Source organism: Camelus dromedarius, chromosome 14 (assembly GCF_036321535.1).
Source record: "Camelus dromedarius isolate mCamDro1 chromosome 14, mCamDro1.pat, whole genome shotgun sequence".
NCBI lineage: Eukaryota > Metazoa > Chordata > Mammalia > Artiodactyla > Camelidae > Camelus > Camelus dromedarius.
Window position 1 is genome coordinate 58,553,840 of NC_087449.1, and position 26,831 is coordinate 58,580,670.

The following is a 26,831-nucleotide window of genomic DNA, read 5'->3' on the forward strand; positions in this document are numbered from 1 at the left end:
GTTCAATGGGATTTGCCCTGGAACATCAAATCAAATCCACATCTGGGATAGGTGTGAATGGGGGTGTGGGGTATCTGCCTGCTCTCTCCCAGAGTGCTCAGAGGCCTGGGGATCAAAGGGCTTCCATTGCATCCAACCCTGTGTATCAAGGCATGGCAACTTCTAAGCAAAGGGGACAGGACCCGACTGAAGAGAGATGGGAGGGGGAGCATTGAATGACTTCTCAAGCAAATGGGCTATGACTCCCATTCTGCATAAGGGGAAATTAAGGCCCAGGGAAATGAAAAGGCACCCGTGTGATCACTCAGCCAGTAAGCGGCAGAGCTGGGAACTGGACTCACGTCTTCGTGACCCTGAGCAGTGGTCCTTCCCCACAGCAAGCTGTGCTGCAGAACACGGAGAGAGCGGCCCTCGGCAACCCCAATGCAAAGAGCCTTGCGGGCCGACGTGGCCCTTGCCAGCCTCTGGCTGGCCTGCGGACCCCTGGGAGTCCCTCTTTGCCTGCGGAAGCAGGAAGTTTGCCCACAGTTAGGGGCCCAGCTGAGGTCTGGGGCCTGCAAACTTTTGAACTTGAGGAAGTCCTGGTCTGATGCGGTAATCCACCCCCCTCAAGAATGCTAAGACCTCTCCCCTGGTGGGTTTGACTTTTTTCCCTGTGACCTTGCTTTCACTAATGTATTACTTCTTGGTACGTTACCGTTACTAACTCAAAATCAATACCGACCTCCACATCTGTAAGGTTTTATCTGAAGGCAAATCTCTGGGCTGTCCGTCAGGCTGAGTGACAGCCATCCTTTCCTCTCCCCCTCAACCCGCCGTGGCCCCCACCCGCCCCCAGCCCCTTCCTCTCCCTCTGCTCTAAATCAGTCCCAGCCTCCACCAGACTAAATCAATAAGGGGCCCAGCTTCACCCCCCCTTCCGCCGCTGGGGAGAGGCTTGTAGGGTTTTGGGGGGTGGGGGCCCCGGGAGCCCAGCACCAGCCCCCCTTTCGCATCCTCTGCTCACTGCCCCCTCCCCTGGGACCTGCCGGCGCTCCCCGACTTTAAAAGAAGGGGATGGGAAAATGTAATTAACTCCCTCCGTTCCTGAGCTGGCCCCAGGGCCTGGGACCGAGGAGGCTGAGCTGTGAGATCTGCACCCTCTGTGATAACCGAACGTGGCTTTGGGAGCGAGGCTGCAATTAGAAGGGGTGATCGCCGTCATCGGGGCTCCGTGGCAGGGTCTGGGGTGGGAGAGAGGGGGCTGTGGCAGGATGCAGAGGGGAGAGGGAGGGGCAGGGGCAGAAACTAGTGAGGTCAGGATGGTGGACATGGAGATGAGGCTGAGGCTGGAATGAAGCCAAGGACCACCCTGACCAGCGACCAGGGGGCAGGTCGGGAGTCCCACCTCTGTGATGCCAGAAGGTGACCCTGAGGCCTCGCAGGGATAGCGGTTTCATCAAGGGCACTCGGCCAATCAGGGCTCTGAGGGGCTTCCCTGCAGCACTGGGGGCCAGAATATCTGCATTAGCATCCATGCTCTGCTGCTGACTAGCTGGGACCCTGGGCAATGTCTTTAACCATCTGTGCCTCAGTTTCCTCATCTGTATAATGGGAATGATAATAATTGTAGCTCCCTAGAGGGCTATTGGAAGGACTAAATGAGTAAGTGCACATAGAACTCTTAAGACACGTTGTTTGTTCTCAGTGAACGCAAGCTCTCCCCATCCCCTTCCTCTCCTTCACCCACCCCCCCCCGCCTCCTCTGCCACCTGGATTAGAAGGCACCTAGCTTGAGAGACCCAGGGAACTCCTCCCTGCCTTTTCCACCTCTTCTCCCTAGTGGGCCCGGCACACAGTGGGTGCTTTCTGAATGAAGCGTTGGTCTGCCTGCACTCTGGAAAGGGAGCCAGGTGTGTGTCATGTGGACAGGTCACACCTTCCTCTGGGGATGATCCCATGAGCCCAGCTCACAACTTGCCTTGGTCCCTAAGGGTCCCCGAACGTGCTCATTTGTGGAGAGTGGGTCACATCACAAGATACAGGGCCCTGATGGCGAATCTGTGAAGTCACCAGTTGAGAACTAGCACAGCCCAGAATTCACACACCAGAGCGGCATACCGCACGTCCACAGGGACACATGCCTGAATCCAGGAAGGTGAGACATCTCAAAATGCCTCTTCCCTGGATCATCAAATAGCTTTTCATAGAAACCCTAATAAACCGTCACGATAAACTTCACATATGCCCACCTACCTTTCTTAAACTCATCAATACACTTACACGCACGCCCCTGCATGTCAACACACCTAAAGACAAGCCTGGACACAACTTGGAGGCTGGCGCATCTTCAGAGATGGGGATACTGGGTCTCAAAGAGAGGCAGTGGTGTGCACTGGGGCAGAGTGTCATCAAAAGCCAGTGGCCGTGCAGCGGGTCCTGGGGTGGGGCTCACCACCGCCACTCATCCTGACCCCTGTCTGGCCCCAAACATGATTGGTGGCTTGGCACACTGAGCCCTTCTGTCTCCCAGGCTCAGACCCGAGGGCAGCCCTGGCCCACCCTCTTACTAATTCACCCCCTTGACTTCCACAAGAGGTGGGAGGGGGCATGTTTGGGGGGCAGTCTGTCCCCACTGTCAGGGAGAGAAGGCAAGGGCACAGCTTGTCAGGAATGGAGTGCCGTTTTTGTCTGGATTACGTGAAATACGCCTCTACAGACCACACACTGTCCCAGGCTGGGGGCTGATCTGGGGCAGCCCAGCTCACGACTTGCCCTGGTCCCTCAGGGTCTGGGGCCTGGAGTCCACCTCTGTGTCTAGATGAGCCCCATGGGACAGGCTAAGAGCTGGGAAGAAGGGACAGGGAGGCTCCGCTGGGGTCTGTCTGTTCAAATACTGTTTCTCCGCCTTGGCTGCCCGGTGCAATCGCCTGGGAGTCTTTCAAAATGATGATGCTAGGACCCCACACCTTAGAGACTCGAATGACTTGGCCTGGGGGTCTGCGCATCAGGCTTTTTCCCCAGCGGATTCTAATGTCAAGTCTGAGGACCACTGCATTCAGTCACTATTGTTGCTGCACACACAACAGGACTACACACCCACACCCACGTGGGTGACATCATGGGCACGCACACAAGATTCACACGGACAGTCGTACTGGAACGCACACAGCATTACACGGACGGGCTAACACGGACATATAAAGAATAATACCCACGAAAACCTGCCTGCCCGGCCACCCTCCACACACTTCACACACGCACTTGGGCAAACAGACCCACACACATTCTGCACACCGCAGCCTCTCAACTCCAGAAGCACCAGCTCGCTAATGCAAGCCTGTATGCCTGCCTTCACCCCCCACGCACCCCCAGCAGACACCCAGACACACATCACGCAGATGCACGCCCGCCCGGCCCTCTGCCTGGCCCCGGCTCCATGCTGGGATTACTGCAAGCGAGAAATCACCCACCCAGGCAGCCGCCCACCATCGCTCCCCCCCTCTCCAGCTCAATTCTCTGCTAAGAGGATCTGGGCCCCCTCCCCTCTCCCTGCCCCCTGTGGACAGCAGTAATGGGCTTCGGGTGCTGACTTTGAGCTTCCAAACAAGATTTCCTGCAGGTCTCCCTGTCCCCGACCACCTCCCCCACTTTGCCTGCCATCTCTCTGCTTATGGCCCTTGCCCTCCCCACCTCCCCCCACACCATCCACGTCTTACACAGCCCCTCACCAACCAGGAGAGCTAGTGCACAGGCAAGCTCCCCTCCCCTACCCCAACCCCAACCCCAATCCCAGCCTCCTGACTCCCGTTCCCCTCTCGTCATCCCCACCCAGTCTCCCGTGAAGGCTTCTCTGAGTCTGGCTGCTGCCACCCTCCTGCATGAGCCCGGCACCTTACAGTTTCCAAAGCATCTCCTTTTAAGCCTCATAGCTACTCTATGAAGTGCCGTTACCCCACTTCTCAGATGAGGAAACTGAGGCTTAGGAGGAGCTCACCCAGAATCACCTAGGGGTGAGTGACAGCACTGGGGCAAGAACCCTTGACCTCTGACTTCTAGTCTAATACTCCTACCTTGCACTTGGCTGTGGTCTTCATTTACCATAGGTGGCTCTGGGTCATTCTTAACTCTGTGTGTGTGTGTGTGTGTATGTGTGTGTATGTGTGTGTGTGCAGGCGCGTATGGGAATATCGCATGTGTCAGATTAGTGTGGGTGTGTGCCAGCATGTGCACATGAAAGTATTTTGTGTGTATATATTTGAATTTTCTAGGTGTGTTTCTGAGTCTGTGTGTGCATGGATATGAGTATCGTGTGTGCATGTGCGAGTCTGGCGTATGTGCATGCATGTACACATGGGAGCATAATGTGTGCAGGAGTGAACTTTGTGTGTGTGCTTGTGAGTTTGTGGGAGTATTGTGTATGCTTGTGTGTGAGTTTCGTGTGTGATTATCATGTGTGAGTGTTCTCTGTGGGTACCGCATCTGTGTCTGGGCACATGTCCGGTCTGACCCTCTACAGTTGACCTCACCAAGGGCACACACTGGGGCTTGGGGACCTCAGAAGCTCAGAGGGCACTCGGGATACACCTGGCCATTGACGGTCCTCTCTGGCCGGAAGGGGACTCCCTACCCACCAAGTCCACCAGCTTCCCTCTCCCTTCTACATGGAAGTTCAACACACCAGACCTGAAAAGACTCAAGAGACAGGCTCTGCTTGAATGGAGAGGAAAGCAGGGACCATCATTTTTGTAGAGGAAGGATTCAGCCAAGGCTGCACGAAGAACCTCTGGCTGAGCAGAGGGAGACCCTCTGAGAGACGAAGCCAAAAAAGGCTGACAAGCCTTGCGTTTGGGTCCCACTCAGAGAAAACTTTCAGTCCTCCTGTGGTCCCCCTCCTGTCTTAGGCACAGACCAGCCTTGACCTTGGATTTGACCAGGAGCTGCTGGAGGCAGACTTGCTGTCCCCTTCCCAGTGCCTGGCAAAGAAGGTGCCCAATAAACATTCTTTGAATGAGTGAATTCATGAATGAATGAATGAATTTGCTTCTCTGTTTATCTCCAGCACAGAGCCTGGCAGAGTTGCATGGATGAAAAGAATAAACAGAGGGTCACGTGGCATACTCACCCCCATCCCTCAACTCAACGGGTTTCAGAGTTCCCTCCCCATCCCAGGGGTCCTTGCAGTCTAGAAAATGGGAGGATGCATAGAATGACTTCCCACTCATTGTCCAAGAAGCTAAAGATTCACACACACACACACAAATTCCCAACGTTTGGTCTACAAGAGGTCAACCTCCAAATGTCTGGAAACATCTAGAAATATCTAGACTGGCGGGGGCACTGGCTGTGGACCTGGGCTGGCCCAAGTCTGAAGGTGTCTGTGCCACGATGGGCCCAAGGGCTCCTGGCCCCCGGCGGGTGCTGGAGCCGGTGGGGTGCGGTGGGATTTGGAGACCATCTCTGATGGCGCGATCATGGCAGGCGGGGGATTAGCGCAACTCTGCTCAGAGCGGCGGCGGGGCTGGGGAAGGAAGGGGCCGATCGCCGGGAAAGATATGACTATTTAAAGATAATGATTGCATAAATTTAATTAGCACACTTTCACGCGGCAAATGGCCGTTTTGTAATTAATGTATCTGGCCTTACTAAGCATGAAAGATCCCATCCCCTCCCCCTCCCCTCCCGCTCCCCCTCCTCTGCGGCCCTAATGAAAGACAGAGAGCAAGTGACAGAAACAGTTTGTCAGCGGCTCCAGGTGTCAGGGGCCTAATTGGCTGAGCTGAGGGGAGGAGGGGGAGCCGGGAGGGATGAGAGCGGGAGGGAGGGGGCCTGCTTGACTTTGGCCGGGCCCAGGTTGGGAGAGGAGGCGGGGGACCGGGAGGCCGGGGCTCTCAGGCCCCCTGGCGTGGTGGGGGAGCGCCCCTTCAGTAATTGCCGGCGACGAGGACGCAGATTGGCTGTGGCAGGGAGTGAGTGGTGGCAGGAAGGCCTCGTTAGTACCTGGGCAGACAAGCTGGCACATATCACAATGCGTTAAGGACTCCCGGCCATGATAGCTTTGCCCTCTCTGAGGAGCAAAGCCCCTTAAAGTGGGAAGGATGAAAAAGCAAATGAACAAATCTTAGTGTCCTCTTCTATAAAACAGGCCCTGGTTATCAAGAGGCTCCCAAGGAAACAGGATCCTAGCCTTCCATTGTTAAGCTACTACTATGTGCCAAGCACCTACTATGTGCCAAGCACCTACTATGGGCAAGGAGTACAGCCAATCACTCCTAGCACAGCTGTCAGAGGGATGCGGATTTTAATCCTTCTAGAAGTGGGATGCATTTCACCCTCCAGAGCTCCCTGCTGCAGCTGTGGTAGCAGCCAGGCAGCAGGCAGTGAGGCCCCCAGCTGTGTGCAAAGCTCCAGTTGAGGCCTTCTGAGAAGATCAAGAAAGGGCCAGCACCAAATCATCTTAGAGTCAAATAATGTGGGTCTGGGCTGTTCCATGCTACAGATCAGGAAACTGAGACTTGGGGAAGCTAAAAACTTCGCCCAAGTCTGTACAATTGGTAAGAGGGGCGGGGTGGGCTGGGATTTGAGCTCAGAAGGTGTGATTCCAAAGTCAATTCTCTCTCTAGCATCTCCCTCAGGGACCCACAGCAGGGCCAGCTTCATGCCTTTCCTGCCTCCCACTCCCATCCCCCGTGGGCCCATCCCCTGAAGGCTGCCTAAGACGCTTGCCTGGCACCAAAGGGAAGCCTCTTTGTTAGGTGAGTACATGAGTTGATTGCAGTAATGTCTGCCCAAGTTAGAGCTGTCTGGTTTTCCTGTAGGACGAGCAGGTAACGGGGTCCAGAGGGTTCCAGCGGCCATGCCTGCCCCATGTGTCGTGGCCACCTTGCTGGCTGTGTGCATTCTGATCTCTCTGACAATGACCATCCACCGTCTTCACCAGCAGCCCTCTGCCAGCCTTAGCCACCAGCCCCTGCCCGGGCCAGCCCAGCCCCTGCCCAGTTTTCTCAGAGGAAGGCAGGGCTGGGAGGCCTTGAGCCAGCCTAGGCCGGGTGGAGCAGGGCCCAGCCAGCCCTCTCCCAGACCAAATTCAATTTCAAAGCTTAATGAGTTTGCAGAGGAGCCGGGTGAGCTCACTGACGCCACTCCTTGCCGGCTGGGTGGTTCCCGGCCAGGCCACCGAGCTCGCAGTGGCCCGAGCGGGGAGAGCCCTGGGTTCCATCGAGAGTGGCGGGGGCACTGAGCGAGTGAAAAATGTCAGAGCAAATTGCTCTTGACAGCGTTAATATCTGCACCTCATAGCAATAATTACATGTAAATAAATAGCAAAATCACACTCAGCTGGAGGCAGCTTGGGGAGGACAGCCGCTGTTAAGGACCAGCTGGGGACCTGGGATGCTCTGTTCCATCCTTTTCTCTCCTTCTTAGAGTCTCCGCTCCCCCTCTCACCCTCAACCAGATTCTTACTGCAGCACGGGGCAGGGACCTCAAGATCCTGGCCACCCATATTAAAAATGGGGAAGAAAAAGGAAACATTTGGGTCCCCCTGTGTTCTCGTCCAGCCTAGGGGAACAGCTGGACCAGGCATCCTCCCAGCTCTTTCTCTCCCTCCCTGAGCATTCTACTCCATCTCCAGGTCTCTTTAGAAAGATGCTTCTGAAATCCACACCCCTTTCCTGGGAACCCCCTGGCCTTGACCTCCACACGTCTACCCTGATCCAAGTCCTCCTCCTCTCTCTATTTGCTTATGATTACATCCCCTTTTTGGGGCAGACTCCACGCCTCTAGTCACCTTTGCCGCCCCTGGTCAGCCTCAATATCTGCGATGCTACAGATAACATGGCGCCACTTCCTGGAGTGTCAGCTTGCCCCGATGCTAATTAATTTTATTACAGTGATCAACAAATATGGCTCCACAGTGGCAACGAATGCGAAACGAGCGTGCATTTTCAAGACAACACATGAAAGTCTGTTAGGCCCCCACCCCCGGGGCCTCGGGGGGAGCACACTCAACTGTTACCAGAAAGACTTCGGAGGGAAGTTGGAGGAGCCCAGTGCGCAACCATAGTTGCCTCTTGCTATCATGTTTGGGGGCCTCTTGGTTTGGTTTTGTGTTTTTGTCTATAAAGGCAAGGACCGTGTCTCGTCCGTGTCTGGATTCACAATACTTAGCAAAAGGCCTCTGGGGGTGTTTGAGGGAAGAAAGAAAAGAAAAAGGAAGCAAGAGGCTAGGAGGAAAGGGAGGAAGGAAAGGAAAGGCGTTGGAAGGTAGGAGATGGGGAGGTGGAAGCTGCCGCCCACGGATGGGATGCTCTCCAAGTGAGTTCAGGGATGACAGGGCTGGATTTAACTCAGGGTTCCACTCTCCCCTCCCCAGTGGGACCCAGAGGCCTGTTCTCCTGGGGCCCAACCTCCCTCCCACTTCCTGCTTGCACCACAGAGAGTTCCCACGAGTTCGGGCTCCCCTGCCCGGGCAGAAGGAGCTCAGAGGGCCCGCCCTCCAGCTACTGCGCTTGCACAGGGCAGGAACGCAAGCTTCATTCTTTGCAAAACAAATATCTTCTCTGGAGCAGCCCCCGCGTCCCGCACCGTCTTGTTTAGCTCACCGACTAATCCACTTATCGAGGATAAAGCGCCTGTGAATCCCTATTTGATAAAGGCAGCCACAAAATTAGCAGAAACGTGCCCACGGCTCCGATGTACCAAACAAACAAGAGGCTGGGGACAACGGGCGGCAGAGAGATGTTGTCTCTGTGCCGGGGGGGGGGGGGGGCCCAGGCTGGGAGAGATGGGGGGAGGAGATAGCAACTTTCTGCTGGCGCCCGCCGCAGGCTGGGAAGGCGATGCTCTGGGTTATTTGAGAAGGGGGTTGGGCAAGGTGGGGGAAGGAACCAGAATGGAGGGCCCACCCCATCCTCTACTGCGTGCGCCCCAAGGCAGCTGGTTCCTCAGCTCCCGAGAAAACGCTACTCCATGACCGCACGCTGCCCACGCTTCCTAATGGAACCATCTGTAACCCTCGCTAACGCTGCTTCAGCGCTTACTTCACACCAGGCAGCGTTCTAAGCATTTCCTGTGCTCACTCATTTACTCTTCACAGCGACCCTGTGACATAGGTGCGACTGTCATCCACCTCTTATAGATGAGGAAATGGAGGCCCAGAGAGGTCAAGTCACTTGCTCAAGGTCACCCAGCTGGTAACCAGTGCTCCCAGCTGGAGAGTTATGACCTAAAGCTCTCCCATTCAACCACGACCAATTCGAACTCAAACTGCATCTCCAACGATGGTCCACAATTCTGGCAGCAGTCCCCCAAACCACCTGGCAGTACCCCCAACTATTCATGGTGCCTTCCCCTGCCTCCCCACATCAGAGTCTTTAAGTGGCTAAAGTCCTTTGGGCCCCCTACCTGGCTTGATGACTGTCAGGTTCACCTCCCAAAGTCACTGTCTGAGCCAGTTATTCTTCTGCGCCCATGTCCACCTTTAGTGCCTCTGTTATCAGGGTGGTAGGAGCCCCCAGCGGGCCCCCAGAGGTCTCCCTGCTTGGCCCTTAGGGGCTCCGGGCGCTTTGCTGACATAGCCCCCAATGATGGCCACAGGATTATAGGTCTCACAGAGACGGGAAAACAGGGACTTGGATGAAAGCTCAGCTCATCTGAGTTTAACTGGCTCATCTCAGGGCGACTTTGAGGAGCGTCCTTCTCTGCTCTTAGGTCCAGGAAGAGGGAGCGACCAGGAGGGGATTCTGGAAGGCTTGGTCCTTGTGCTGCCCACACACCCACCAGCTCTGGCTTGCAGAGGAGGGGCTGGTCCCTGGCCTAGGGGGTGGGGACATTAATCACAGGGGAGCCCCTGTCAGGGTGGCATCTGGAACTAAAGAGAAACACTCGTCAAAAGGCCAAGACTTCTCACCCCGGGCTCCCAGGGCTCGGAGACCAACCACTGCCACACCAGGAGGCCAGGGATGGGAGTGGGGCATCTGGGGTTCAGGGCTGGGCAGGCCCCCTTTGCTTGGGAAAAGGTCCCTGCCATGGACACCTGACTTGTAGCAGGGAGAAGGGAGCTTGGAGAGTAGCTGGGCTCCGGCAGGGTCCCACATCCCACTGATGGAGGAACCCAAGGTGAAGTACCTTCCCTCCCCAAGGCCACACAGCTAGGTGGAGGTGGGGCTGGGATTCAAACTTGAGTCTGACTGCGGAGCTAGATCTGTGTTACCCTCAAGCCCTCTGCACCTGCCCCTCTCCAGCTCTGGGGTCCTCCCATCTGTCTCGGCTCCCTGTCCCCACCCCATTTCCGTGAGTTCATCTCCCTGCAACTGTGTCTCTGACTCTCCATCACTCCTTGCTCATTCCCATCATCCCTGGCCTTTCCCTGTTTCTCCCTGCCTTTTGCTTCCTGGCAGGTCCCTGTCTGCACATCGCTCTCTGTGATGTCCTTTCTCTCTCTCTTCCTGTTTCTGCCTCTCTGTCTCTGGGAGTCTCTCTCTCTGTCTGTCTCCCTGTCTCTATCTCTCCATGTGCTTCTCTCCCAGACTCTTTATCTCTTCCTGCCTCTCTCCCTCTGCCTCCACTGCTCCTCCATGCCTCCCTTTTCCTGCACGTCTGGACTTATCTCCCTTCTCTCCACCAGCATCTCACACCCCCCATTCTCTCTATCGCTCTGTCAGTCTGTCCATTTCCATGCCCCTCTGCCTGCCACTCCTATATCACTTCAGCAGGGGGCACCTCCAGAATCAGCCCCAGAGCTTAGTGGGCCAGAATTGAGAATGCCATGCCAGAAAGGCTGGGCTGGCACCCTGGTCCAGCTGATTGTCACCATCGCAGGCTGGATGAGCCCTCAGCCTACTTCCCCTGCTTCCCTGCTTCTTCCTTTGGGCCTCTGAGGGATTTCAGCTTCCCTCCAAGGCTCTCCTCCCCTTCCTCCTTCCTCTGCTGCCCAGGGTGGTCCATTCTGAGTCACTCAAGGAGCTGATGGGGCATCTGAGAACCAGGGAGTGGGGAGGGCATAACGCAGTCATTTCATCCAGGGCTTCTCAAACTCTGCACCTGCGAATCCTCTGGAAGCTTATCAAAGCACAGAGCAGACCTGGGGAAGCAAGGGTTCCGTTGTGACAGCCCGGCACAGAGGACTGAATCAAACCCCTGGCATCAGGCAGATGTGGGTTTTGGATTTCGACGTGGTTCCTTGCCACTGACCCTGAGCTTTGCTTCTTTGAGTCTGCAAAATGGGTGTAATGGTTCCAGGCCCTCAGGGCTCAATGAGGACCAAGTAGTGAATGGGGCAAAAGCACCTCGGTGACCCCTCTGGTTCCGAACACATCAAGGCTAAACAGTAAAGGTGCTAAAGGAGCAACTGCATTTCTTCAGGGACAATGCAGGTGGGGTCACAGCTGAGACAGCTGCTTCCCCCAGAGGCCTAGAGAGGGAGGTCGGAGTTGGCTGGGGTTGGAGTCAGCACCCACGGGCTCAGGGAAGGATGCCACGGAGTCAGGGGTGGGGAAGGGCATTATCTGTGGTGGGGAAGGGCAGGCAGCCCCTGAGGGCGGCTCAGGAACCCGCCTCTATTTCAGCCTGGTCGAGTCCCCTTGGTGTAAGACACCTGCCAGGGTGCTCACGGGAACGCAATCCTCTGATGAAGCAGCTCAGACCCCGATCTGGAAAGAGGGTGGCAGGCATGCTGAGCCCTCACACTTTCTGCTGGCCCCCCACAGACCAGCGGGACGGAGGGCCAGGAGCTGCGCAGGGGTAAGTATCCGTCACGCACCCCACCAGGGTCTCCTTATCTGGTGCTGGATGCTTGAAGGGATTTTTCAGGGCTTTGCATCAAGCAGGGATTGCTGTGTCGCTGGGTGCAGAGACAGAGGTGACTGGAAATGCTGTCCCTTGACCTTCTGAAATGATCCAGCCATTGCCACACCCACTGTGCCCTGGGAAAAGCCCTGCTAATCCCGAAGTCTTTCTAGGCAGTGAAAAGCCTGCAGGGCTACCGTGGGGGTCTCTGTTGCAAAAGGAGGCAGTGGGTTAACTACTTCTAGGTACGGTCTAAGCTGGAGACTGCTGGAGAGGGATCTCAGTTCAGCTCAAACAGCCCCATCCCAGAGTCAGTTTCTAAAGAAAGAGCAGGAGGGGTCAAGGTGCTGATGGGATGTTGACAAGCTAACCCCCTGCTTTGGATGTGCCAGGCCTTGGAAGATGCCTTCTTTAAAACATAGATTCCCCCAGGACCACAACAGACCCACTGGATCAACCTACCAGGGTGGAGCCTGGGAATTTAGATTTTTAACAAGCATCTCAGATCATTCCGATGCACAATGTGGGAACCACTGACTCTAACTGGATTAAATTACCCTTCGAAGAGCCCACTCCCCAACAGTCTTGACAAAACCAGATCCGGCCTGCACCCCCCAGAAGATGGGGTCCTCACTGCTTTATAAGGCTGTCCCTTCCATCATCCTGAGCTGGATTCTGCCTCCCCACGACCTCTGCCTCTTACCATCACTAGGACCACAGTGGCTCTTTCTGTCCCAAGCAGTCCCCTGGAGATTTAGGGTAGGATTGTGAAGGTTCCCTTTTGATCTCATTATCTGACCTCCAGTCACCTCCTGAACCTCCGATCTCCGCTTGCCAAGGAGGGTGGTGGGAAAGCAAAGAGGCACCTCTAGGTGATCAGTCCAGCCTAGCCTGGTGGCCCTGAGGAAGGTGTTTCCCACGTCAGGTGGATGCAGGGGCCACAGATCCTTCACCTCCGCGCCCCCTCTTGTCTGGGGCATCCCCTTCCCTCTGAAGCCTTCTGGCTCCTGGTTTGCTTGCTTGTCTCTTGCCAAACTAACTGAAAGGTCCTGAAGGCAGGGGCCATGGGGCCAACATGGGATGGAGCTCAGTGTCCAGTGCAGGCCCACAGCTGTTTACTGGACCCCTACTATGTGCCAGGCTTTGTGCTGAGGCCAAGGGCCATCGGAAAAGACTAGTCCTTGCTTTAGGGGGAGAGAGCAGTACCCAGAAAGTTAGAGTTCAGAGGCAAAATTGCTACCCTGGTCGGGAGTACAGCCACCTAGACTGGAGGATGGTGGAAGTGAAGAGGGCTTGGCTAAGTGAAGAAAGGGGAGGGTGAGAATGTTCCAGCAAGCGCATTGGCTGAGGGGACCAAAGGAATGGCCGGGGAACCGGGAGGAAACCCTCGCTGTAGCTGCCCAGGAAGTTAAGTGCCTGCCTGCAGAGCGCTGGCTCGTGCTCCGGCCCTGCCCCTCGGCCACCGGCCACCGTGCGCGCCCCAGATGGACGGGCCTGCGGAGGCAGGGCCCGCGCCCGCACCCGCACACCCAGCACCCGGCCCCGGCGTTCTGGGGGCGGCCAGTCTCTCTGCTGCTCCCCGATCCCAGGCCCGGGCCGCAGGAATTAAGCAGGCCGCCGAGCCCGAGCGCATCCTTATCTCGGGGAGACAGTTGTTGGGAATCACTTTGACTGAGTGGTTTTGTCTCCCCGCATTTTCCACTGTCAGGCGGCCTCGGGCCATGGATCAAAGGCGCGGCGGCGGCGGCGGCGGCGGCAGCAGAGCGCAGGGAGGGGCGGCCGCGCGGATCCCGCCGATCCCCCCCCCCCCCCCACCACCAACCCTCCCGCTTCCACGCCGCCATCCCCACCCTGGCCCCGGCCCCAGGTCGGCCTGGCCCCGGATCCGCGCCCAGCCCTGCCTGGAGCCCGCCGTCAGCGAACTGGAGGAGAGAAATGCGGGACAAGTGGAACGGGAGGAAAGGGGAGGGGGTGGCGAGAGGGGGCAGAGGGTGAGGGGACCGGGAGGGGCTGGAGAGGGAGAAAGAAGAGGTGTTCGCGGGAGAAACCGGAGCGGCATGAGAGCGATTAGGGGAAAGAGAATGGGGGTGGGGGGGTGGGGACTGGATTTGAGAGGAAAGAAGGAAGAAGGGAGAAAAAGGGTCTGACGCAGATGCAGCTGAAAGGGGAGAAGGAGCCGGAGATCTGGGGATGGGAGGGAGGAAATGGGGGAGGAGAGAACCAGGAAGCAAGAAGAAAATCAGTGCAGAAGAGGAAGCAGCAGTTAATTTCCCATCAGCTGGGCCCGAGAGAAAGTTAGGGGCTGAGGGACAGGACCTGAAGACAAGACTGTTTGGATGAGAGTGGGAGGGCAGCCTGGCTGGGCTGGGGGTGGGGTAGACGCTGTCCTCCCTCCAAAGAAAGCGCTGACTCTTGTCACTCAAAAGGAAACAGACGCACAGAGTGGCCATGCCTGGCTGAGGCTGCCCAGGAGTTGGGGTGGCACTCAGACCTGACCTTCCAAAAGTTGCCAGTGATGCTCAGGGGACACTGGCCCAGGTCTTGGAGGCTCCCAGAAGCCCCAGGAGAGGAGCTTCCTCTGCCTGTCTCCATCCCATCAGCTTCCACCCCATAGCAGAAGTCCCCAGGGCAGCTCAGAACACCTGTCCCAACCCCCTAAAGGTGTCGGAGAAACATTCCCATCTGGGGAGAGGGCCAGGAGAGAGAAGGGGCCGGTGGGGAGGATGTGGAGAGAGGGGTAGCCCTGGGGCTGGGGTTGGGGCAGGGCAGGAGCCTGGACAGGGAGGCCGGGAGGAGCAGGGGAACTCAAAAGATGCCAAAGGGAATTAATTCCCCAACTGGAGATCTGGGGCCTGGCCCTGTGCCAACTCACTGTGTGGCCTCGGAAGCCCCCATCTGCAAAGAGCTACCCCGCACTGCGCTGGATGCCACACTGCTCAGCATCCATCAACACATGGACCAGCTCTAGGAGATGGGAACTGTTTATTAGCCCCACTTTACAGAGAGGGAAACAGGGAGAGAAGAAGCCGTCTGGAATCACACAGGTAGGAAGTGACAGTGCTGGGGACTGGCCGCAGGCCCAGGGGATCGAGAGCTGCTGCCTGATCTGCCTGCTCTCCTGCCTCTTAGGGGGCCCTGAGAATAGCCGAGATCAAAGAGTTTGGGGCCCTCAAAGATCTCACCAGCGGGTGGCAAACAGACCCTAGCTAAGAGCATGGTCTCTGGGACCAGGCAGGCTGGGTTCAAGTCCAGGCCCTGACACTTGTTAGCAACTGACCTTGGACAAATTATTTAAACTGCATGGTGCCAGTGTCCCCTCCCTGCCCTGCCATTTGTAAAACAGAAATAATTCCAGACCTTGCCCTTCCAAAGGTGATGTTCTGAAGATTAAATGAGATAACGCATGTAATGAGCTTAGCACAACATCTGGTCTGTGGTATATGTGCCCCCCCCTCAGATTGAACCATTACTGTTATTACTTAATATTTGTCTAGTAATAGAAGCCCTTTTAATACACAGATAAAATATGATAAACACACAGGGTAAGGACAACTAATTCAGCATGAGGGGGTGAGGGAAGTCTTCCTGGGAGGGGCCAAGTCTTAAAGAGTAAGTAGGAGTGGGTTTGAAATGATGACTGGGTGATAGAGAAGGAATCCCAGGCAGAGGGAGCAGCAGGTGCAAAGGCTTGGAGGCAGGGGACAGCATGGCCCTTTGGGGACCCTCAAAGTCACCCCCGCCTCTCCTACCTGGAGTCTTGCCTGGCCTTCCAGGTCCGGTTACCGAGCCATTCCGGAGGCCTCCCTCCCGCTGGGGACCCCAGGGACGGACCTGAGCAGCTCTGAGCCTGCCCGCCGTATTAATTGCTAATCTCCCTCATTTTCTTCCCCTCTATCTGCCGGGACTGTCTCGTTCAGAGCCCTCGTGCTAATCAGAAAGAAGGACAAATCCGCTATTTGCATTTTTTCCCACCAAGCCAGGCAGGTCTGGTTGACTAAACCCCTCTGCCTGTTGGGAAGCCCACCAGGCCCAGGCTGGGGTCCCAGGAGGGTGGGGAGGAGGTGCAGGATGGAGAGGCTGAGATTCAACGTGCTCTTGTACAGAGAGCCTGCAGAAATCAAGGACTCTGAGCAGGAAGGTTCCTTACTAGCAGATGGTCCGTCTCTTTCATTGCACAGATAGGAACCTGACTTCTCCAGAGCAGACAGGCATTTACCAAGGTCTCACGGTGGATCAGGAGAAAAGTCTAGAGGGAGCTCAGATCGCCTGACTTTCCAAGCAGTGACCAGGCCTGGCCCGGGCTGACCTAGACCTCTAGTCTCTGAAAAGAATGGCTAATTCAATTTCTAATTAGGGCGAGGAGAAGCAGAGAGGGAAAAACTGTCACTTATTCAGCTCTTCCTATCTGCCAGGCATCGTTTCTGGTATTTCGCTTGAAAGTCTCATTTATTTCTCAAAATTCTACAGGATTAGTATTGGCTCTATCTTCCAGCTTAGGCAACTGAAGCTCAGAGAGCTGATGTAACTTGCCTGTGGTCACACAGCAAGTAAGTAGAGAGGACCTGGGATCCCAACTCCGGTCTGTATGATCATTTCACTGTGCCTGTGACGTGTCTGAATTAGACGCTGTTTTAATTTTTGCCATATTATTTGCTGCTGTCTAGTCTGCACCAACCTCCCACCCCTTCCCTTATTTTCCTCTGAGCTAATGCTGCCTCTGCTTTGAGACTCCTCCTCCAGGAAGCCTTCTTTGACCATACCCTCCCTTCTCCAAACTCCTCTGCTCTTCCTATCCTGTCTGATCAGAAATCCCCGGAAACTGTCAGTAAGTGATTCTCTCACTGCTCTTTGGTGGTGAGCGGGGGAAGTAATGTCTCGTCCAAAACATACTTGGTAAGAGCAGAGACAGCCATGTCTTTTTCTTTTTTTCAGCCCCTTCTATACGTTGTGTCAATAACATGAGCTAGACAAATGCATTTGAACTGAATTGCACGCAATGAAATTCAAGTGCAAACTAACTGATCAGCTGCCTCAGAAATCTCTTGGGTACAGAGCACAGTGTGTGTTGTCAGGCCTGCGAGGCACCCCAGGGGGTTCACCAGCACTTGCTGGATGCTTACTATGTGCCAGACACTGAGTTCTGTGTGTCACCAGAACGAATCATCACGCACAGAAGACTGCTGCCTCGCCTGCGATCCTACTGAAGACCATGGTCCCCAACACCAAGTAGTGCGTGGAAATACCCAGGTCTCTCCCTCCCCACTAGTTTACGCCAGGCCTTACTCTGCCCAGGGGGAGGGGCAAGGTCGGCTCCCGCCCACACCTTCTTAATGCACAGAGTCTTGATTGCTACAGGTGTATCAGCGGTGGACAAAAAGGAGGCCCAGAGCATCACTTGAAGACAGCCCTCAAGATGCCGTCTTCGCAGAATCCCATCTGGTCTCTAGGAAAGAAGGAAGGCCAGGGTTTCCCCCAGTGATAAAAAGGTCCTGAAGTCACTCAGAAACTAGGCACTAAACCAGTCCCCGAATTCCTAGCAGGGCCTGCACGCAGGCCTGACCCGCCCCCATCACTAGCATTCCAGAAAGTTCCTGATCCCAGTCTCGCCTTTCTGTCCCCCACCCCCTCCGTTCCTTCCACCCAGGAAAAGGGGGTGAGAAAAGCAGAGACGTAAACATGGGTCTGTTTTCACAGGAGACAAGGCGGTCCCGGCCTCCCTCTGTGGGCCGGAGCTGGGCCCCTGATTGACGTGAGCAGGTGGCGTTGTTTGGCAAAGAGCCGCCAGGGGGGAAATAACTCAGCTTTTCCCACTGAGGTAGGTTAACCACGGACAAAAGCAGAGCTGGATGTGAGAGCAGGATCTTGGCAGGGTCTGTCCCCCCAGGAGCTGGCCGGTGCCACGAGGATGCCCAGGGCCTCATGGCTGATTCTCGGAGCCTGTAGCCCATCCCTGTGCTGGGGTAGGACTGGCTGGGAGTCATGGGGAAGGGGCACTTAGCATGTAAGGAGGCCTGATGTGCTGAGTGGACACTCCCCAGGGCCCCCAACTGGTACCCTGATCGGCGCTGTGATGGGGGCTGGCAGATATGGCTGCTGGGGAGGGGGGCGATCTTGGAGCTGGGCTCTTACTGGTACAGGGAAAGCCAGTTACTGCAAAATAGCATTTGGCTTCAGGTCCAAGAAAATCTGGCCAGATTTTTGGTCCTTTCCACCAGCTGACCCTTGACCCCACACCATCACTACTGGTCACCATGAGAAGTGGGTACATGAGTGGGTGTGTGAGGTGACTCAGTTAGCTTTCCCCTAATCCTGGGAAAAACCAGCATCAGAGCCAGTGTCCTTCCAACTGAGACTGGTCACTCCTTCCATCCCAACTCATCCTTCCCTGGAGCCCAAGGACAGAGCAGGGAGATGGCCTTTCCTGTACTTTCTGCAGAGAAGGATGCTACCTGCACCCTGGCCTCCTCCCTTCCCAAGACTGGAAACCAACTCAAGCATTTTCCAGGAGTGGAGGAGAGAAGGAAGGGGGAAGAGATGGAAGACATGGGGCAGCAGAAAGGCAGAGTTGGGAGGCCAGGGCATGGATTGGGGAGAGGGTGGAGAATGCACACTTATAAAAGCACCTACTGTGTGCCAGGCCCTGTACTCAGATTCTCCCTTGGCTCTCACAGCAGCCCCTGAGAGGTGGGGATTATCCTTCCCACTTTCCAATGAGGAAAATGAAGCCCAGAGGGGTTAGGCCAGCTGTCCCAGGGGCACACAACAGTTTAGAAAGTGGCAGGACCAGAACAACAACTCAAGGCTGCTCGTTGGCAAAGGCCACACGCTTTCTCTTGCCCCAGGCTTCCTCCCACTCATGGGGCCTGCTGGAGAGACCTCCCGGGAAAGAAGAGTCTGGAAGAGACCCTGAGAAGGCAAAAGGAAGGAAGCTGGAGGCAGAAGAGCCGCAGGGAAGGGCGGAGCAGGAAGGGCTGGGCGGAGCCCAGAGAAGCGCTCGCTTGGCTGGGGTTAAAGCCCCCATGTTCCTACAACCCGCTAAGCCGGAGAAATGAATTCTGATCCCTCCAAAACCCAACCTTGGAAAATGTGCAAGAGAAGGGTCTCCTTTCAGGGGAGCAGGAAATCCTCCACACCTCCTCCCGACGCCCCGGTAATGCCAGGATGTCCCCAATCTGCTTTGAGGAATGGAGAGATTAAGAATAATAAAAAAATTGCAATAAAATATGTGTGAAGGAGGGGGTAATTGTGGACAAACGCAGCATTCAAATTCATTTTTCAGCTCTTTTACACACCATTTCAATCTTATTTTCTGCTTGTTAATGAGATCTTGTTGCCTGGGCTAGGCAAAACCTTCCAATATCAGGACGTAATTGCACATAATTTTCTCTCCTACCAGTGATTTGCATCAGTTTTTTAAAAATTCTGGGCTATTTAACACCCCACAACCCCCCTCCCCATCTTCCTGCCTACAAATCTCCCCCTCCCTCCTCCTTCCCTGTCCCTGGTCCAGCAAGACTCATTTTGAATGCTTATTATAAACGCAGCGTTGCCAATAAAGGGGAAGAAAAAACACATAGAGGAAGTGAGGGGACAGAAAGGCGAAGGGAGTTTCCAGTGGCCACCACAGGATGCCCGGCTCAGTTCCCTTGCGCGGGCGGACGGTCTTGATCTCATCCCGCTGGGAGGGTGATGAGAAGGTGAGCTGCATGGGTCAGGCAGATCTGCCTTAGAACCCCATGGCCACCACTCATGTGCTCTGTGGCCTTTAGCAAGTGACTTAACCTCTCTGTGCCTGTCTCCCCAAGTTCTGTGGGGCTGGAGTAACGTCACAGAAGTAAAGTGCTGGCCAGGGATGGGGGCATCCTGTAAGTGTTCAGCTGATGGAGTACCTTCCCCTGCTGGTTCAGCTTCCCTGGAGGCCTGGTGATGCCAGGAGGGCAGTGGTGGGAGTCTACTGGGGAGACACATTTAGGAGACCACATCATACAGAAATGAAAAGTCTTGAGCTTTACTCCTGCTGGTCTCAGAAGGAGGGGGAAGCTTGGCTTTTGAAGGTATAGACTAGGAACCTGGCTATGCTCTTAACTGCCACTGTGGCTTCAAGCCTCCATTTCCCCATAGGGACACAGGACCAACCTTACGGGGCAGAGACAACAGAGCAGCACGGGGGCTCTGTAGCCAGACCATTGGAAGCCTGGCTCTGCCGCTTCCCAGAATCTACCACAAGACCTGGTATGTGATGGGGCTTAATAAATCTTTGTTAGATGGGTGGATGGATGGATGACCCCAGACAAATCCGATGCCTCATCTGTAAGCCAAGGTCACAGGGCAACTGCCAAACTTCGCAGAGTGGAAGCAGGTAAAACGTTTAGCCCCATCTGCAGCTGGCCCGCGGGAAGCATTCGCTCCACGGTCACCGTAACTCTTTCGTGCACGGAAGGGAAAGGAGAAAAGAAAATCAAGATGCAGGGAAGAACAAGGCTAGGTCTACTGTGATCCCGGCTGTGTGATTAACTGCACACTTAGAGAATATTTTTCATTAGTTCTGTGTGGGGGAAATTGTAAATATGGAAATCTCTTTACAGGTTCCTGCAGGTTAAGCTCCAAAGAGAAGCAAAGGGGGTGGATGGTGAATGAGGGAGAATGAAGGACGTCGTGATGAAGCAAGAGGAACAGCGGTGATGAGACCGAAACACCCCCCTTCCTGTGAAGCAGCAGCTGGAGCCCCGGTGTTGGGTCCGGAGCCCTGGGTGTGGGTCCCAGCTTGGCTGCTCACCCACCGTGTGATCTGGGCAATTTCCTCCCCCTCTCTGGACCTCAGTTTCCACTTCCGACTCTAATAGAGTCTGCATCTAGGAAAGTACAGGGAGAAGGCAGCTCCAGTTCCAGGCTGCCCCCCGGGGACACATTACACAGGCCCCCGAGGAAACCCCAGCACAGGGCAGCCTGTCCGTGACCTCCAGCCCAAATGACCCTTGAAATGGCAGAAGCTTGCTCCCGATTTCTTTGCTTGGGAGCTTGGACTGGTCAGCACTGTGGCTATGAATGGCTTCCGCTGTCTGTCTCCCCCATCACGCTGGGGAGTCTCCAAGAGAGGGCTGTGCTTCCACCGTCAGATTGGGGTGCCTAAGGACAAGGGGTTTCTTTCCCAGCAGGCTATGAGTTCCTGAGGACAGGAGCTGGGTCTCTCCTCTCAGATCATGAGCTCCTCAGGAAGGGGCTGTGTCTCCATCATCAGACAGAGGAATCTCTAAAGGGCAGGCCAGGTGTCCCCTTTCTGTCTCTGCCCACCACCCCTAAAAGCCTGCCCTGTTCACAATTCCTAGATGTGGGCTGGTAGGAACTGATCCATCTGCAGGAATCAGATCACTCGAAGTGTTGTCACAAAAGCTTTTGTTCTAAGCTGTCCTGAGCTGGTTTCTAAGAGTTATTCCCAAGCCACTGGCCCTTAACCTGGAATGAAGGGGAGAGAGTGGGCTGGGGGCTGCGAGTCCCAGCCTCCGACAAGCCATCAGAGAGGAGGTCAAATGGGCAGTATTTGTTTTCCTTGCACCTCTTCAGAGGGCCCCAGAGCGGAAAGCCAGGGGTGTCCACGTGTTGAGTGCTGAGCCCCTAATCCTATCAGGCTGGGCTTTGGGGGTGGGTGAGGGGCTGGCCCCTAGGGAACCGAACCTCGAGGTCATCCAAACACCCCCTGGAGGCTTTTCCCCATCTGACTCAGTTCCGCCTGTTGGCTCCTAACCTGAGGGCCTGGCCTCAGTGTTCTTATCCATGACATGGGCTGAAGGAGATTTCCCCGCCACTGAGCTGAAGGGACTGGCTGCCGAGATGACTGCTTCTCGCTGCCTGCCAATCTCTCAAAAAGAGAGAAAGTGTGTGCATTTCTGGGAGGCAGGAGAGCAGTGTGAGTGGTTAAAATCTCAGGCTCTAGAGATGAGCATTGAATCCTGGCTTTGGCCCTCAGGTGGATTAACATACAGAAAACACTGAGAAGAGGGTCTGAACATCACAGGAGCTCGGAAGGTTTAGCTGCCCTCATTGGTCTGTATTAAATGTATTGTATGACTTGCTGTTTGATTCTGTTTATTGCTTCTCTGTCCTGTTAAACTGCCAGCTCCTCTAGAGCAGGGGTCCTCATCTCTCATGGTCACTGATTTACCCACGTGCGGAGAACAGTGCCTGGCACGTAGCAGGCACTCCGTAACTACCTTTATATTAGAGTCGGGGGACAGGCACGGAGCTGACATGAGTAAACAGCTTTTCCACGAGATTCTGCTGGGCAGTCTCTCCGTGGAGTCTCTGAGGCTTGGCAGTACCCACTTCCCATGCTGGGTCTGAGACAAGGACCTGGGTCCGCCTCCGGGGAGGAGGCATGTCCTCCCCAGGCAGCATCAAGCCCACCAGCGTGATGAGCAGATGCTCCAAGTGCAACCCTAATGTAATCCGTTTGGGCTTTTGTAAGAACCAGGGCCAAGGCTACCTGAGTGACAGTGGACCTGAGATCCTGGATGAGGGGAGATGGTGCTGGCCCCATAGCCCACATGGGGGTCCCATCCCAGATGGGGTTTCTCCTCTCCCTGCTGTTCAGGTGAGCTACAGAGAAACTCCTCATGGAGGAGAAACAGGACATGGTAGTGGATCTGTCTTGGTGGAGAACCCCCACACCCACCCTCCTGGGACCACAGAGATGTGCTGAACATGTGTAGTCGGCCTGCTCGGAAGGAAGACAGAGTTTACTGGGAATCAGAGCTCAGAAATGCCAGGAACTTCTGTATAAGACCCAGAAACGCCCCCCTCGCTGCCCCCTTCCTTCAGGAAGTGTTCGTAGCTCCACCCCGGCAGTTCACGTGCACAGAAGCACACAGCCTGCCCTGGCCCCCGTGACCGCCCTGCGAGCAGCCCCCTCTCCCTGCTCCAGCAGCTGTTCACCTCCTGGTCCCCTATGCCCCTGTCAGACCTTCCATTTGTCTTCACACCTTTGGTGGGAACCTCTGGGCAAGTCTCCGAAGTTCACCCAATCCATCATGCCCCCACACCCTCTCTGCCCTGAGGAATGGGGAGGAAACCTGGAGGGCCTCTTGGAGGATGGGTGAGGGTCCAGCTTGGACGGGGAGAAGGTTGGGATTGATCTGGCTGCTCAAAGTAGTGGGTCGGGTTCTCTTCCTCCTCCTCCCTCCCTCCCTGAGGCTCATTTCTGGGCCCAGCCAGTGCAGGACACATCCTCATTCTTTAATCCCACTGCTGAGCTATGTTCTAGAAGCCAGGGGCCCCTTGTATGCCAGTCTCTTCTCTGCCCTGTGAAGAAGATGCTGCTTTGATGATAAACCTCCACCCACACTGAGAAGGGTGGGCTGGGAAGAGCAGTGGTCAGAGAGCCAGGTGTCCTGGACTCTCAGGCCTGGCCCAGCCAATGTGTCCTGGGCCCTCCAACTGAAAAGTGGGATGGGGGGCCCACCTAATCTCAGTACCCCTCTTCAGATTTCCAAGTGATGCTTCTTCAAATTGTTCTGTAATATAAGGCCAGGCCTGGACCACATTCTCAGATGTGGACACCTCAGGTCTCTGCAGCCATCCTCACCTGGCTGGTTCTGGATCCCCTTGTGTCTAAACTTGGCTCTGGAAGGTTAGCTTAGCCGGTTCATCATCCTTGGCACTAACGAGATGGAGGTAGTGGCCTTGAACCCCGATGAGGCCAATTAGATTCTATTGGAAAAACATTCTGGTCTGCAGGCTGCGTCACCCCCACAATATGGGGCCCACGAGGATGTGGTGCTTTACCACTGAGAGCCTGGCCTTCAACTGCTTCTGTTCACAGGACACTCAACTCTGCACCGGACCTGGGCTAAGCGCTTTATGTATATCATTTCATTCGACCCTAAACAACCCTATGAGGTAGGTGCTAGCATTGTCCCCATGTCATGGATGGGAAAGCTGAGGTGTAGAGAGGGGAAGGGATCTTACCCACAAGTAAACGATGAAACGGAAATTCAGTCAGCCCTCAACCACACACAGGAATAGAGGCAAAAGGAATGAACACAAAACATGCAGAAAATTAACATTTGGGGGAATCTTTTAGACCAAGGGTAGCCTTTTTTCTGTAACAACCAGAGAGTACATGTAGGCTTTCAGGCCACGCAAAAGCCTGCAACATGATCTCTTTTGAAACTACTAAATTCTGATGTTACAGCACAAGAGCAGCCATGAGTATGTAAATGAATGGACATGGCTGTGTTCCAATAAAACTTTATTTACAAAAACAGGTTGTTGGATGGAAGTGGCCTGGGGGATTGTAGCTGATCTCCCCTTTGGCCCCTATTTTCCTTCAGGCAACAGATTTCTCATACCAACCATATTGTTCTGGTAATAGGGGGGCAGGAAGGGAACTGATGTTGATTTGGCCCCTATTTTGTTCCAGGCTCTGTGCTAAGCGCTTTGACCCATTAGCATGTTGAATGCAGAGAACACCCTTCTTAGGAGGTTATCAATTCTTTGTTTAATCACTCTTCTGTTAAATGGGGGATACACTAAGGCTCAGAGATGCTCTGAGTAGTGCAGCCTCACCTCTTCTACCACGTAACAGCTGTTCAGGTAAGTTTGCATTATCTGTGTTCTCACCACAGACACAGAGAGGTGTCTCAGAAGGTGGAAGGAAGGGTAAAAGGAGTCTTGGATTTAATTCCTTCCGCTAGGGATATTTAAGAGCCTGCTATAGCTACAAAAATGAACTCAGCAGTTCCTCCAGTTTGCTAGAACTTCCAGCATCACGGAGTCCTGTTCCCCAAACCCACCAATAACCACCACCAGCCTCAGCCTCATCTTTCTGACTCCATCTAAAGATGGTCCCGTGACTTTCATCAGCATCATCGGGCAATGAGTGACTTAACCAGCAACCAATCATATGCGAATGAATAGAGTTCCCAGACCCAATGGGAGTAGAGTTCCCCAGCTAGAACCGCCCCACCACAGTTCTCTCCACCAATAGGATGCGGTCCTGCCTTTTACTCATTGGTCACTCCTCATGAAAGGCGAAAGATGGAGCACAGGAAGAACTCCTGGGTCTAGAACAAAACCCCAACCACAGTCAGCATCCCATAGGAAATGGTGCAAGGCTTCCACCAGCACACTATCTGAAAATGCTTGACTTTTCTGGAGTGAACAGCCACGAAGAGGCTGGTGGGCCAGTTTAATAAGTTCTGGGTGGCTAACCGGTCAGGAGCAAGTCTATAATACGGTATCTGTCTCTGGGTAGCGAGAAGTATGGAAACCTTTTCTCTCCATCCGCCCACTGCATCACCCAGGTCTCCAGCTTGAAGAAGATAAACCCAGGGTAAAGGGTCACAGAATATAGACAAGTGAAAGTGGAAGGTGCAGTTCCGCCTCCCACTTAACTATTTCAAGGTGTCCAACAGCCAGTGGGTTTGGTGGAGAGCAGTGAATTCTTCCCCAAGGGAGAGCCAGCCTGTGTCCCCCAGAGCCCTTGCTGACTGGGCTGGCGAGCACCTGGCAGTGGGACCCGGGGAAGAGAGGCGAGGCCACCTACCTGAGGAGACAGGCCGTTGCTGACGGGGTTCATGTGGTTGGAGGGCGCCGCCGGGTTCATGAAGCTGTCCGAGTAGCTGGAGAAGCTGTGGCGGGCTCCGTAGGCAGAGCTGGTGTCCGCGGCTGCCGCGGCCGCAGCCAGCCCGCCCTGGTGCATGGTGGACGGCGGGAGGGGCTGGGGCCGGTGCACGGTGCTGCCGCCATCTGCGGAGAGACCCAGGAGCGGGCTTGAGCAAGCGGCCTCACCCCAGAGGGTGAGGGAAGGTAAAGCGCCTCCTGCTTGGAAGGTAGACCCTGAGCCTCCTTCTCCCAGCCTCCAGCCAGTGGAGGGAGAGGGGAGGCGACCGCCTTCCCTCGCTACTTGGGACAGGACAACGAGCTTCTGGGGAGGACACTGGGATTGGGCAAGCCTTGACTGACAGCCAATCAATACTCCAGATAACCTCTAGGCACCTACAGTTACCGGCCCTGATCTCAGCGGTTGACACATAGCAGGTGCTCAATAAACCTTATCTGGACTGAACGTCAGAGCTCGTTGAGGACTCTGTCAATCTGCCCAGGCCTCTCCTGATAGCATTTTGTGAGCACTGACCACTCGCCAGGTGCTTTTACAAATACTAAGAATGGGAAGCGAGAATATGATTACCATTTTACAGATGAAGAAACCAAGGCTCAGTGAGATGCAAGGTAACAAGGTTAGTGAGTGGGGAGCCGGGGTTTGAACTGCTGTCCTGTTCCTAGCTACTGGGCTGTTACTCCCCTCTGTCACGGCCCCTCCATGCAGCCTTCCAGAAGATGGGACAGTCACCCTTGGCAATGGTTGAGTTTCTTATCAAGAATCACAGGGAGGCCTCTCTCCTCAGCCTCCAGAATTCCAGCCTGCCGGTCCTTTAAGAGGGAGCCACGGGGCTCCATGAGGCAGAAGTCAAGTAGTGGAACTCTTAATGTGTGCTGGGGAGGGGGCAGAGTCTGGGACCGGAGCCAGGGACGGAGGGGAGCTACCCTTCTCTGCCTACAGGGCTCACCACCATTTCTTCTGCATTTTAATGAGACCCAGGAGATTGACATGACTTTACAGTTGGAGAAACTCTGTTCTGACCGTGTGCATGGAGGCTACCTTGCTCATCTTCCCCTGGATGCAGAGTGAAGAAGTTCAAGGGCAGAACCCCATCTCTTTTGTCTTAATAGTCTATCCACATGAAAGTAGACAAATGGTCATTAAAAAACACCCAAACCTTCTTATTCCTTCTTTGTTAAGGAAGGAGGCAGACGGGGGCCGGGGGAGGGAGGGTGAAAGGATATGGCTGAGATGCCAGGGTGGGGCTGAGCACTCACCTTGGGAGATGGTGGTGGTGGGGTAGGTGGAGTCCGGCAGCTGGTAGGGGGGCAGCGTGGGCATGCCGGTGGGCGGGAAGCCGCCTGGCAGAAGGTGGTTGAACGCTGCCAGCTGGTTGGCTCCTGCCTGCTTACGCCAACGGGCACGGCGGTTACTGAACCAGACCTGGGGGATGGAGAGCGGAGCATGG

General features: G+C 55.1%; 1 protein-coding gene across 4 annotated transcripts in view; it reads right to left on the reverse strand.

The window, feature by feature from the left end:
• Positions 1 to 26,831, reverse strand: part of PAX7 (paired box 7) — a 99,652-nt gene that overhangs the window by 13,854 nt on the left and 58,967 nt on the right. For all 4 annotated transcript variants that reach the window (XM_064493997.1, XM_031464197.2, XM_031464196.2 and 1 more), the window contains 2 exons: positions 26,641 to 26,806; positions 25,307 to 25,509 (listed from right to left, as the gene is read on the reverse strand). In XM_064493997.1, coding sequence (XP_064350067.1) covers positions 25,307 to 25,509; positions 26,641 to 26,806 — 369 coding nt within the window. The remainder of the gene's footprint in view (positions 1 to 25,306; positions 25,510 to 26,640; positions 26,807 to 26,831) is intronic.